Raw genomic sequence first — 14374 nt, forward strand, 5'->3', positions numbered from 1 at the left:
TGAAAGATCAACGAGAGAAAAATAAAATAAAAATTGCCTGTCCTTTGTTAAAAATTCGTAAGTTTTACGCAAGCGTTTCTCCACCTAAAATGCGAAAGCGTGAAGACTGAAGAAGAGGATAAAGTCGTAAAGTACAAAGCATAAGTTCAGTAATACTGCCGCTCTGGCTGAGAATCAGTCTACTCACTGCAGTTTATAGTGTACGCTTATAATTAGAAAAAAATGTATTAGGTCCAAACTTTATGTAACAAGTTGTGAATGGCTATTTGACTCTATTTTAAACTTCCTAGTTGCAAAACTATACGGCAGTCAGTTACGCTTCTTCATTACGTTGCAGATGAAGAGTATTATAATTGTGTACAATAAGTTAAAACCTTTACTGAATTCGCTTAAGTTTCAGAAACGGTTTCTGTTTATACATAGCAAATTATTCTCCTTTTTGTTTTACACAACTGTACTTTTTGAACGAAGGATATCCATTCACTGACCTTCGTTCAAGTTGAAACTAAAAAAATTCCCGCCCATCGTCGATTTTAATATGGCGATTCTTTTTTTTTTTTGCTGAGCAAACTCTCAGGTCGTAACTAAATTTGCTCACGAGTAGGAGCAAGGCAGTTATTATTAATCCAGCCATGGTTATGTATATAAATATGTATCAACACACATCCAATTACTACCTGGAGTGACACAGCAAATTTTGGTCCGAATCACACTGCAAAATAATCATTATTTGCGCCGAATCGTTTGAACCGTAGCGTCGAGCATGAAATTGGATAACGACTTCAGTGACGGAGATTTGTTTCACTCGCCCCTAACACTGATCAAATAAGCCAGTATATTCCTCGAAGAACTATAATTTCAATCTGCGTATAATTAATCAGTCTATATTGGTTCCGATAATTGGGCACCAGTAAAAGATTTTATCGATTGATAGAACAATTTTCCTACAAAAGGTGTAGTCTACAATAGTTCAGGGACTGTGAAAAAACTGGTTTTGGTGTCCACGGTGGTAACAAGTTGTGGAAAAAATTTAGTCATTTACGGATTATGTCTTATATTTAATACCGAACTTCCCTACTTTCCAAATCAAAACAGAAAATTTTATTATTTTTAGACTTGGTATAATTAGATGCCTTCATGTTCGGAACAAGGGAAAAAGACTTTCTGGAATATTATTTTTAGAATTGGATGTTTCAGGATAAATTCATTTAGGTTCCGTTGCCTTTTATGAGAAATCGTTTTATTTTCATTGCAGTTTTGATATGATCAGACTGTAGATCCATGCAATGTTGCGAAAGAGTTCTTCTGTATCTTTACTGTACGTTGGTTGAAAGAATTACGCATACTTCGCGAGCATGTTATTGTAACCGATCTGCCATGCAAAGTATTTTTCTTTCAGTTATTATTTTGATGTTGGAGTATACAGTTATTTTTTATTTTCACAGCCGTGCAACAATCCGTATAAACACGGAAATTGTAGACGATTGTGATAGACGTTTCCTGGTTAACTTTATTTCAAAGATTTTATCAGTTTCAATGCAAGCCGTAAGAGCAATCTCTTATCAAGTCTCTCCTAATAATACCGTTTCATCATAACAAAAGTTGCACGTTCCAACTAACGAAAAATTTCTGCGTTAGGACTACTAACAATTATAAGATACGTTGTTCGCTTCGGTAAAAAGCATTTCTAATCAATCGTAAGCATTGGAATTTCACCGCGGAGCCAGGTAGAACGAGTTCTTAATTATTTTTTAATAAATATTCATAAGAAGAAATAAGAGGAGCGATAAAAATAAAAGTTGCAGTGCCTGAAACTTACGGTTCACTTGTCACTCCTCATTAAAGGTATCTAAGCCAATCTAAATCATATTCCACGTCGCATTCAGGTTCAGATTTACGTGTCTTAAGTTTTGGTTACGATTCCGATCCACAAAATGTTTGTACCAATGCTCATTTAATGTATTCATATTTGCAGCATATACAATACATATTCATGCACCTACGTCGACACTGTACGCAATAAAACCTGACCGTCAGCCTTACACCCATTTCGAATTCACCTGTCTTCAATAATTCGACCTCGATTTTACCTTGAATGCATGTCATTTGTGTGAAGAATATGCAGTTGCAGAGCATCGCCAGTGGCTCGAGGCACGGTGGCTGCTGAGGCAGGTCCTGCAGCACTCAGAATGAGCAGGAAGGCCGTCGACACCCCGATGATGTTGTAAATCTTCATTTTCAGCACTCGAGGGTAGAACGTGCTTCGACTTCACAAGACCACCACTGCTCTATCACCAGTCACTTCAAACGTAAACTAACGACGATGACGACAGTCACTTACTCGATCGATCAAGCTTGATTAGTTGATAAGAGAGGGCCGGAAAGGCGAGAAACAGAGATGCTAGTGGCAATCGCCTCGAGATTCTCGGTGGCACTGAAACTATCAGGCAAGATCACGTGCTTCAACGGTAATCCTCCTATTTACCGAAGCTACGGCGAGAGGCGGGCCTGCAATTTTATCGCAAACACCTGCCGTTCGCGAAAAATTACCACCGCGCTATAGCCGGTCGGGACTTCACAACCGGTATTTTACGCTCGATACGTTAATAGATATTAGTAAGAGTAATTTCGTGTATTTGTCACGTACGATGAGACTATAGCTGCAGTCGCTTTTTCACTTGCACTTCGACTATTCGTAACACTGAGGAAATACGAGAAAATAACAAGGTTTTCACTGTTTAAGAATGAGAAGAACTCATTCTGATTTTGTTTCTTTTCAGTATCGGTTCGATTTCGTTATGAAAATTCCTACGACCAGCGCACTTGAAAAATTTCTATTTCTTTTAAATCGGTCACGGAACAGCGACGTCTGAAAGTCCGCGTTCCGCGGCCGACAAGCTTCGACTGAGGCGGTTGACATGACTAGGTTTCATTTATCCTACCGATTGTCTTTCCGGTTGTCGCAGACAGTTATTGCAATTTTTTTTTTTTTTTTACTTTTTGCGATTCCAACGATCGGTTTATTCGATCCCGTTTCATCATCTGCAACGCGTTCAATCAATTGAATTTCGTTACATAATTGTGGGTGACAATTAGTCCAAAAATTATTGGGCCTTCATAAATACGCCAATGAAATGACAAATGAGCCATCAAATTGATCGGATCAGTTGAGTGACAGAGCCTTGTATATGTATATACATCTAAATTGCAATGTTTTGGCTTTGGCAAGACCCTGAAGCAGATATAATTATTGTAAGGGCTTGTCTGAAAAATGATTGAGGTTTTTATGAGCTCATGTGAAATCGTTGTTCCGATGATTAATCATGGGAGAAAAAGGTGCACGCATGGCATTGAACGAAGTTGCTAGCGAAAGTGACTTTGCAGGGCGCACTTATTCTGTAGTTATTATATAAGTTTGCCCGTGACTAGCGATTCGTATTTAGTTGTCCGGTGATGAGAGTGTTGTTTGTTGTTCGTTATCTTTTGTCCGTAGGTACTCTTAACTGGTTATCCTCGGAGTAGCGAGCGTGATTGGTCAACTTCTAGCGTAATTAGAATTAGCAAAAGCCATCGTGCAGCGTCGTGACATTACCTAACTTCTTCTGCATCACGTGTAAAATATCACGCAAAGTGATGCCAAGTCAAGACCAGCGTCCCCCACACCGTACATCATATGCAGAAAAATATTGACTCGTGTTAGCCTACTTCAAAGTTAAGCTCCGGTACAATCAAGACCAAAAGATATTGCGGGATTGTTCTTTCGTGACGTTACAGATAACGCTCAACATCACTTGATACGAAACGTAGCAAACCGTCTGAAGTGTTACTTGGGGTGGGAGCAGGTTGCAATGTCTGTCAAGACAGTAGTGCTGTTTGCGGAACCGATCATTGCACACTGCGTGGTGAGTTTTCACTCAAGCTTATTACTAGTGGCGCTTTGACTCTTGTCATTTTAGAAAATTCATTGCCTCTAGGAGGGCAAAATTACGTCTGACGTCCATCTGACAATTGTGAAGATAGAAAGGCACGATGCACTTATTTATAAGCGTAGCAAATCCGATGTTCTCAGTGTGTAAAAAGCTTTAGCATACTGTTAGTTTGGATTTGCAGAGGACAGTTAATTATATCTAATTCAGGTGAAAGTCATTTTTCATTTCATTCGATTAGTTCAAACAGCTGGAAAAAACTAAGCCTGTCACATTATGTTTCATTTGAATCATTCGTTAAATTTACCTGTTCGCCATGGTTCGATGTTGAATCGTATTGAAATCAATCAATTTCGCTGTCAGTTTTTTTGCAGATATTCTTAGAATGAAAAGCATTAAGGTGATTCTGATGCAAATTGTTGCTTCACACTTCAAGCATTCATCCTAAATTTCAGAATTTACTATGTCATAACGTATCTCGTTAGGATGCACGTATATGATTGGATTCGGGTTAAAGTCGAGATAGAACGGTCCATTTTTTATATTTTATTCTAATATAGATCGTAATCGTCAATGTCGACTCAGAAAATAATAATCTGATAAATTTTAGATAATTTGAATAGTATTCTGTATAGTATCGAATTATTTTTTCGCGATATAAATCTTGCATCGACCTAACTCATTTCCAATTGGCGAATCGACTGTGGACATTTTATACCATAGTTGGAAAATATTGTACCGGTGTTTGATATTTTAGGTGTGTTATTATGTTATACAATGATCTATTGTGGTAAAGAAAACTGCGTACTTCAAGTCCAGGAGTTATTTTCATTCTTGTATTCGCGCACCAGGCAACACGTTGTTATTGATAACTTTACCATTCAATAGCAGATTTCTTAATTACAATGCTGGTGAGTCCCCGAGCTTTGTAAAAGTGGCGCGTTCTACGTCAATGGAGAGGATAATTAGACGGAAACATTTTTCGGAATACCAGTACATGTTACGGCTAAATTTGCTTCGCAATTCTTTAGTCTCCTTTTGCTTTTTCCTAATAGCTATTTCTTATTCAGAAAGTTGTATATTCTTCAGTCTTAAGACGTCTTTGGGCCAACATTAATACCAAGTGAGGATAACGTATCGCAATTTTTTGTTTTTGACGCTTTTGTTTACTGTACCGTATCAATTACTGTACTGTAACACTTCACACGCATATTGTTACCAAATTCTCCACATTTATTTCCAGGAATGTGAACAAAGGTTCAATATATCGTACGTCTCAGTTTATCCGCATTTTATAAATAATATTGGTAACCACCACAACTGCGACAGTTTGCGAATTCTTAGCTAATTAATTTTTATATATTTACTTTATCGTGGATTAGATATCTTATAAATTTTGGTCGCTATGGATGAATATTTGCCAGTTGGTCGATTATCCATAAATTTTTTCTTCCCTGCACAGCGAATTAAAAGTGAATGGTTTTGTAATTTAATACACGCATGCATTTTCAGCGCCATGATTTGCCGGATGAGTTTCGCAGTGTTGCTGACGTCGACGTTGCTAGCGTCGACCGAGGCATTTACTGGTCGTGGTCGCGTCTATCCTGGACGGAGTGATCTTTTCGAATTATCAGTCATTCATCTCAACGATTTTCATGCCAGGTGAAAAAATCGTATTATATATTTAAACACGCGTTCGATACGGATTAATTGTGAATTGTATCAAGTTTTATTCCATATACGAGTATCGAAGCCTAAAGAAGTCGCGACACTTCTACTAAACCAAATTTTTGAACTGAGAAGCATTTTCCAAAAATTTCACCTTTATTGAATCCGGTTAGATGATTAACTTTGGTTCGCACAATTAATTCAAATAATGATCTTGTTTCACAACCCCTGATCATCTGCAATGAATTTTAATTCATATATTTTCCGAGGCTCTCCTAGGATCATTAGTAGCGATGACAAAATGCTACGGAAGACGTACCTCAACGCGCGGCGGTTTCATCAATTTTGTTTTATCCAGGAGCTTCGATAGTATTAGATAATATCACCGTTTGATAATGGAGAGAGTCGACGTCATTGTCGGTCGTAGGAGAAGACACCAAACGCCGCACGGCCCTGGGATGAATCATTTCATTCCTAACGTGGTTTACTCGAAATGAATACACGATCGCTAATGGCTTCGTATTATCCTCATAACTAGTGAATACTACGATTTAGCGATATTAATTTTAGAATAAAATCAGTCTTCAGGTAGCATCAGTTCTTCAGTAACGGTCGTGCGATAATCGGCCGATACTGAGCGCGGGTTAATCATAGATCATATCCCGAGTTCATCATCTGCTACAGTGGATCAGTAATGACCCTACTGAAGACGTCTATTCCTTGCGCCGGCCGCGTACATGAATAAACGGGGGCTAAGTTCTCAGGCGAGAGCGTAAATACCAGTCGCGCCATCTGTTGCGATATCGTTCACTCAACGCTAGGCGCTCGACTTGAACGGGCTGCTGCCAAGGTCAATATGAATGTCCGCGCACGTACGTCACGGCTGACGTTGGATACGTTGGATACTCGTGATCACCGCGAGGCGATCAGGAACGGCACGAGGTATCGAGGCGCGAGTTTTTTTAGCCGGGGGACCAGGAAAATAGAGGTCGGAAATACAGTTGTACAGTCGGTTTCAATTCATCGTTCTCGAAGGCATTAACATGATGTAAAAAGATTAAAAGCCGCCATTTTAAATTTCGCGTAGTAAATTTGCGAGAGAATATACTTGGGGTTTGGCCGGTATTCATATTCAATATCCTTAAATAGTCTTAACAATACTTCACATCAAACAAAACCAGTTGAGCTGTCTCGCGACTGTTTTGAAAATAAAAACTGACTGTAAATATCGACTCTTGTCTCGTTCATCAGGCAACAGATAGAAAATACAACGTTTCGTTTGATCATCAAAAACACATGGGGTGAATAGGTTTTTAACAAGCTGTAACAATAAACTTTTTCGCTGTTTCACCCGGGATATGTGGTTCAGAAAAATTTCGACGATTTCTTAGTGATGCGATATCTTGAATTTCTCGGAATTAAAAAAATACAAATAAGTTCTCCCGGACCCATCGACATTCAGTGAAAGAGAATTTCAGAATAAAAAAGCTAAGAAATAAAATCGAAAATTCCTGCAAATACTATTAAACATGAAAAAGTTATCAATAAATCCGACCATCCAAGTTGGGATTTTACTAAAAGAATTTTATGACACACGTAACAGTTTTTTATGAACATTTTGATATTTTCACGAAAAAAGTTCCAAAAACGTGAATGCATATTCTCAACAGGTTTGTCCAAACTGGATCCACTTCGGGCACTTGTTACGAGGGATACGAGGACGAATGCGTTGGCGGTATAGCGAGGGTCTACACGGCTACACATCAGCTTGTGAACGAAAGACCGAATGCAATTTTCCTCAATGCAGGTGACAATTTTCAAGGGACACTTTGGTACAACGTGCATGGCTGGAACGTCACGGCAACTTTTATGAACTTGCTACCACACGACGCTATGGTAATTAGCACATTAAAGACATCACTTTGCAAGAAATTTGCAATTTTAGGCAAAATAAATTATGAATAGTGAAAACGTAAGAGCCACGACACGAGATTGCCATACCCAACATCAATCATGGTTGTAAACCGCACGTGTTTATTATCTAATTCACTCAGATAACACGTGATTTAAGAATAGGGTGGTTTACGACACTAATTACTCATAAGCGATTAGAAATCATGAGGTACGAGTCCCAATCGGTGAACCATTAGCCTCGAGTAAACTGGATTATTTAAAGACAGGACGATAGCGTACTCGAGGCTTTCCGAAAAAATTTATATCTGTAGACTTTTATACACTAGCTGCCAGGCGGCGAATTTTGTGAAGATGAGATTAATGTAGATGCGAATAGTTGGAACTATATTAGAGAAAATCTAAATGAACTTTATCATTGATAATATGGAACACAATTTACCTTAAATTTCTACGTTTCTAGTTTTCTATTAGCATATAACATCTGATGTAATATGACAGAAGCCATTCTTCAAGAGTGACAAAAGTTGAATAATAATAGTAGTATCACGAATGATGAATAGCTGTTGTAACGGATTACAAAACATGAATTTAGACTGTTAATATAATCCCAGTGAATTATATCACCTCCAAAATAATAAATCATCGTATTACCTGAATTGTACAGAGTTTTCACGCGTTTAGATCTTATAAAAGATCTCTATCGAGTCAACTTATCTTATCATGAAGCTGTACAACATGTTAAAGAACATTTGCCACATAATGTTCAACCTGTTACAATTAGTAATCAATTACGTTGTTTGTCTCATTTGGAGTTATTTGTTCTGCAATTAAATTCGCTACATCTACTGCGTAATTAGTCTGATACGATAATGCATTTAATGAACAGGGAATGGTCGAAGATAATTATATTTCGTCAACACAGCTGTACCATGCTAAGGTTTTTTTCTTATACGGAATTGAAAAAAGACTCTCTCAACCGAACACTCATTTTCACATCCTCTCCAACGACAGCAATGATGGTATTGCCAAAATTGAATGTCAAGATGATCGGTTGAAAATTATATCCGAGATTTTTATCGAATCGAGTAGGAAGGCAGTTTGCAATTTTCTATTACAGTGAAACCACGATAACACCTAAGGGCAGAAATACGTGCTCCGTGCGAGGGCGTCTTAAGGAGTTTCATTGCCGCAGAGTACCGGCATTAAATCATATACCTGTGTTTACCGTATTCGATGTTTATAACATTTCTGCTTTTTTAGACTATTGGAAATCACGAGTTTGACAATGGCATCGCTGGCGTAGTGCCGTTTTTGAAAATGATCAACACTCCGGTCGTCGTCACAAATATTGACGACAGTGAAGAACCGGATATCCAAGGCTTGTACACGAATAGCACGATTATTGAACGAAATGGAACTCAGATAGGAATAATCGGAGTAATACTCTCGACAACTAACGTGAGTATCCAAACTCCAAACTGTTATTTCAGATCTTTCGCTTACAATCTTGAAGGTCTATTTTTCAAAAAACTGTCGTGTTATCTGGGAGGGATTTTTAAAAACACTTTACACACTTTTACCACATCGGTTACCGAGTATTTAGCAGTGAGAGTTTTCTTGAGACACTCGCGTTCTTCAAAGACAGTACCTTCTCAAGGTGCATGACTCTTGACTAGAATTTTTTCATTATTAGACTCTCGCAAGCACGGAGAACCTGGCTTTCTGGGATGAAATCGAGACCGTGAATGACGAGGCGGCGAGACTAAAGGCACAAGGGATTGAAATCATCATTGTCTTAAGTCACTGCGGTCTGGACGTGGACAGAGAATTAGCTGCTAATTGTCCAAACGTGGATCTAATCGTCGGTGGCCACTCTCACACTTTCCTCTACTCAGGTGCGATATATGAAATTAATTTTTCAGACTGACGCATACAGTATGTCACCCCATTGCTAAAACTATCATGATTTCAGGAACTTCGCCGAGTTCCGACGTTGCCGAGGATGAGTATCCGGTCGTGGTGGTCCAGGAAGACACCGAAAGGACGGTACTCATCGTTCAAGCTTACGCTTATACCAAGTAGGGTTATTGGTCAAAGTTATCCGTATATTAAATCCATTGAGCGTTGATTAGTAATAACAAAGGTGATCATTATCAATTTTAGATACCTAGGTAACATCAGCGTTTGGTTCGACGCGGATGGTGAAGTCTACGACTGGGAAGGGAATCCTATTCTCCTTGACAGCTCCATCGAACAGGGTAGGTTCATTCATCTCACCATTCATTGTTCGGGTGGGAAAAAGAGTGGGGGTGATCTGCAACCGTACGTTTTGTTGCCACAGATCCTGACGTACTGGCTGCCTTAGCGCCGTGGCAAGTGGACGTTGACGCGTTGGGCGACACAACGGTTGGAATGACCAAGGTCCGACTTTATAACAATTGCAGATACGGAGAGTGTAACATTGGAAACTTAATCACCGATGCCATGGTTGATGCTGTGAGTAAGCCACTGCAATTAGGAAGATTACTCGTCATATTTGACGAGTCGAAATGGCAGATTTTACTCTCTCGTGATGTTAACAGTACGTAGGTTTTGCCGAGAATAGCACTTACTGGACTTACGCTGCGATAGCTTGCATAAACGCTGGAGGGATTCGGAGCACCATAGAAGACACAACCGGCGAAATTACGTATGCGGACGCCGTGACTAACCAACCCTTCGAAAACACTTGGGACGTGGTAGAACTGCAAGGTTCTGATTTGCTACAGGTAAAATCGCATCCTTTGGACAAACTGGGTAGATTCGTGCAAGCTATTTGACAAATCTAGCAAGCGAGGCTTACGATGTTCCCATTTCTGATCAGGTGTTAGAGGCGGGTGTAGCCACAAGCTACAGCGATACCGAGTTCGTCGGCATAGGATTTCTGCAGTGGTCTGGACTGAAGGTGACGTTCAACTTATCGAATGAGGCGTACTCGAGAGTGACTGAATTGAAAGTGAGGTGAGTCTCATCCCGGGCAATGTGCGTCTTCTAATTTCTGAGGATATCACTCGATATGCAATTCCTCTTTGTCCAAAGGTGCCGCGCCTGTGAAGTGCCGACCTACGAAGACGTCGACCTGGATGAATGGTATCGTATTGTCGTTGTGTCGTTTCTAATCACAGGAGGCGACGGTCACTCGGTTCTGGCTACTCAGCACCGCAACCACGAAGTTGGAACACTGGACATAGATCTCTACGTAAAATACATGGCGAAGATGAGTCCCATTATTTTGGGGACAGAGGGTCGCATGACTTTGGAAGGGACGTGGAGTGGTTAGGCAACAGCAGGGACCACTTTCATGATGAAAACACCCACACGGAGCTGTAACAAAAAGAGATCACCCGCGATTTGATCGGAGTACACGAAGTTACTTTTAGGCTTTAGCTAGCATTATCATGTACATAGTCCTTCACTTCGTATGCTTTGATCTGATTTTCAATGGAGTAATTGATAATGGTGTATCGTCGAGAATTACAAACATGTGAATGCAATTACAATACTCCAATAAATGTAGATCACGTCCATTTCTTTGTGGTTTTATTAAAGGCATGACATGAGCGGTGCCCCCCCCCCCCCCCCTTCACCGATCTTATCGTTTTCATTAATTATTTTTCTACGGCATCGTGGAACAACTTGAGGCTTTTGGTATCCTGTACGAATGTAAATGCGCCGACCTGTGCTAGCTCCTGGGACGTGGCATTTCGACATACGCTCAAGCTTTGCGGTTGCTGGTTACGTTCACGGTAGGCTCTTGGGACACGTGATTTGGCACTTACGATATTAGCTCCTAAAATAGTCATCGGAAGAAAAGGTTATTCCGGTGTATTCAAATAACTGGAGTGACGCTGACAAGGAAATCTTCGGGTGCAGGAAATTCCTTACGACAACAAGTTCTATAATAAGTGAAAGTGAGAGAAGTAGTATATGGAATGTAAAGAGGAAAAGTAGGAGGGGATTTTTGTAACTGTCGAGTTTATTTTTGATATTATTAGTCTGGTTTCCAGAGAGAGAATTTCTTTTTTAAAAGGTGACGTTGTTCAGAATAACCGGAATGACGCTACTAAGGAAAACTTCCGTTACAGAAAGTTTCTTACGGACACAACTAGTCTCATCACGATGTGAGAGTGAGAGGAAAAAGAAGAAAAGAAAGCGCAAACGGAACGAAAGGTTTCTCAAAACAACTATGGTTGAGGGAAATCCGCGCATCCGTAATCCTGCTTTTTTTGAAGGAAAGTTTTTCGTTTCGTATTTTGACATCTGAAGAGTCGGTTGTAGCTCTCGGGTATTATCCGTTTTATTGGTATAGAAGCGACGCCTGACAATAATGCACTTGTGCCACCAGCCTGACAGATAAACAAAAAAGTACTAACATTGATGCTTCGTAATGCAAGCGTTTAATGTTTACTAAACTTTCTAAGTCTAATCAAATCTAAAAATAGAGAAACGATGTGTGTAAAAAAAATATCTTCAGTCTCTGGAAATATAAGCAGCGGGTATCCTCGTTGAATTACTCATCCGCTAAATAAGACTATAGGTGCGGAATTTCTGGTCCAATCGAATATCAACACTGTTACAAACGGAATTTCATTATACCACCTAGAAGGATATCTAGTAAAAGTTGCCGTATTTTTTTTGGACTAGTGAATTATGACAAAAATTAGTCGTATCTATCAATACTGAGATATTTTAATCGTATCTTGAATAGTTATGCTGAAATATTTTAGCATACTTGGCGTAACCTTTTAACTTACGATTCAAATATCGAAGGATCTCATTGTTTGTAATACTCTCTTTAGGTTGTTTTCCTAGTAGGGTAATAAAATAGGTTGATTGTCTTGACAAAAATTTCTAAATTATACGCATTGATAAAAATAATAATTCGAAAAGCGGTCGATGGAAAATGTCTATTTCACTGTACAATGATGTAATAATTAACATTTTTTCAGCATTATTAAGTAATATAACCTTTTACCTTTATGGTTGAATTCAAATTTGCGAATTTTTCGATTTAAAATATAATTTACAGAGACTAAGAAAGCTGAAAATTAAAAACTGCGAATGTCTCACAATAACAAGAAAACAAGTTACCCCATCTGTGCTTAATACCGCAGTATATTATGAAAAATTCTTTTCCCGAAATTTTATGATTCATAGAAAGTAGCTACGCATGATATATTTAGTATTGCGTTTAAATAAAGTACAAATTTAGCAATTCTGTATACAGTAACCTAATACGTCGATCACGAGTAAATGTGTAGGTATTTCAGGTCACTGAACAACATTGAAAAGGGAAAAGCGAGCCCTAAGCGGATTCGTTAGATCCGATTAAGCGTTGTCGCAAACAGATTTTAAGCGAATTGTGTGACAGCCAATTGTGCCAAACTCAAATTTCCTCGATTATTGTTCACCCGTTTACCATTTCCTCATATTCCGCGTACCAACGAGAGCCAAATTCTTCTTTGTTACTTCGAGTCCGATTAATCAACGATTTCTCGTGCGAGCACATCATCATTAAGAATATATTTTTTCCAAAGCAGGAAACGGCTGATGATCGGGTGGGTATATGCTTATCTCGCGGTATCTCTAGATCTGGCGGCAGGTGAAGCATTTAAATAATATATCGAACAGGTGAACTGGCACCTGTACCACCGGTGAACAGGAGTAAAAGTCCTCTCGTTCTGACCGAGTGTATGTATATAAGGTACCGGTTATCCTCGCCTTAATACTATTTTTGTTTTCTCCCGTATTCGAATGGCAATTATCGTTTCGTTCAAGATTCTCAACATCAATAATTCGTCTACGGAAACACGGAGTTAGCCGCGAGCTCTGCATAAAAAAGTTTCAGCAAAGGAGGATAAATTCGCTGTACACGATAAGACGATAGTCGAGAAGTATTATTATCCATAGCAAAAAATAACCGTCTAAAAAACATTGTACCCGAACTTTCTCCTGTCATTATCCAAACAAATGACAAATCGTAATTTCTTTGGCGATGAACAACGAGTAACGGTGAGCAATGACCAGGAACTCGAATCGAGTCGTCAAACTACTCAAAGAAAAAAAAAAGTAATCGATATTCGGTTCATTAAGACATTGGAAAAAGCGACGAGTAATCGGAATCCGAAAATACAGAACAGATGATCGCCGGTCGTGTAGCTAGAAAAAAGCATCGGAGCGAGTAAAAAGCGCGCGGCGATTCGAGCGGCGTGACGTCAGAGATCCGAGGACTGCGATTCGTCGAGACGTTCGACTGCGGTGGAAGGGATTTGGCAGCTGGTTCACCGCTCGGGTGTCATGGCGGCAGACCTGCTGGCGTCTCGAGGTGCTTTACGGAAAGAGAGAGAGGGAGAGAGGGAGGGAAAGAGAGAGAGAGAGAGAGAGAGAGGCAGCAGCGTGCAGTGTCCCGCATATTCGGAGGGGCTCCTCAGTCCTCACAGTCGAAAGGGTCGTCTCGGAGTTCAGGCAGATCCAGTCGAGCCGCGGGCGTTGCTGGATGTCGCTAGAGTCCGAGGAGTTGAGAGAGTCGAGCGCGGAGTGAAGTTAGGCGGGGTCGCCTGCGTCGACGGGTAACGATAAGGAGTAAATAAACAATCGACGAACGGCCGCGCCGCCGTCGTGGTTGCAACGCGCGCGCGACTAACGCAGCGATAGTTGTTCACCTCGGCGATAGGTTTTAACTCCTCCGTCGGCTGACAACGCTCGGCGTGCATGCGGGATCGATTTGCTTCACGTCAAGTTGGCACGGCTCACCCACACGCGCCGATCAAAGTGTTCAGTGCGCTGATCCCCCGGCGTCTCGTCTCGTCTCGTCTCGTCTCGTCTCG

At 40.1% G+C, this 14374-nt stretch overlaps 2 protein-coding genes across 4 annotated transcripts in view; one reads left to right on the forward strand and one right to left on the reverse strand.

Annotated features, from left to right (window-relative positions):
• Positions 1–14374, reverse strand: part of LOC124416098 (protein 5NUC-like) — a 35479-nt gene that overhangs the window by 6506 nt on the left and 14599 nt on the right. The window contains exon 1 of one of the 3 annotated variants that reach the window (XM_046896966.1): positions 2114–2824. The exons of 1 other annotated variant lie outside the window; for it this stretch is intronic. In XM_046896966.1, coding sequence (XP_046752922.1) covers positions 2114–2236 — 123 coding nt within the window. In that variant the 5' untranslated portion in view covers positions 2237–2824. Of the gene's footprint in view, positions 1–2090; positions 2825–14374 lie in introns of those variants that run through there. One more of the 3 variants, XM_046896967.1, reaches the window with a different exon arrangement.
• Positions 5426–11099, forward strand: LOC124416099 (apyrase-like). Its single transcript, XM_046896968.1, has 10 exons — positions 5426–5588; positions 7265–7490; positions 8769–8966; positions 9202–9403; positions 9481–9586; positions 9672–9766; positions 9850–10004; positions 10091–10276; positions 10372–10508; positions 10587–11099. The coding sequence occupies exons 1-10, from the start codon at positions 5443–5445 to the stop codon at positions 10825–10827; spliced, it is 1692 nt and encodes a 563-aa protein (XP_046752924.1). The 5' UTR covers positions 5426–5442; the 3' UTR covers positions 10828–11099.

This window comes from Diprion similis, chromosome 2, assembly GCF_021155765.1.
Source record: "Diprion similis isolate iyDipSimi1 chromosome 2, iyDipSimi1.1, whole genome shotgun sequence".
Taxonomy (NCBI): Eukaryota; Metazoa; Arthropoda; class Insecta; order Hymenoptera; family Diprionidae; genus Diprion; species Diprion similis.

Bases quoted from the DNA above. Each gene is read 5' to 3' on its own strand.
- LOC124416099 (XM_046896968.1), top strand. From the start codon at position 5,443: ATGATTTGCCGGATGAGTTTCGCAGTGTTGCTGACGTCGACGTTGCTA. The intron at 10,005-10,090 runs GTGAGTAAGCCA...TGATGTTAACAG, and splicing joins CCGATGCCATGGTTGATGCT to TACGTAGGTTTTGCCGAGAA. The intron at 10,509-10,586 runs GTGAGTCTCATC...CTTTGTCCAAAG, and splicing joins GTGACTGAATTGAAAGTGAG to GTGCCGCGCCTGTGAAGTGC.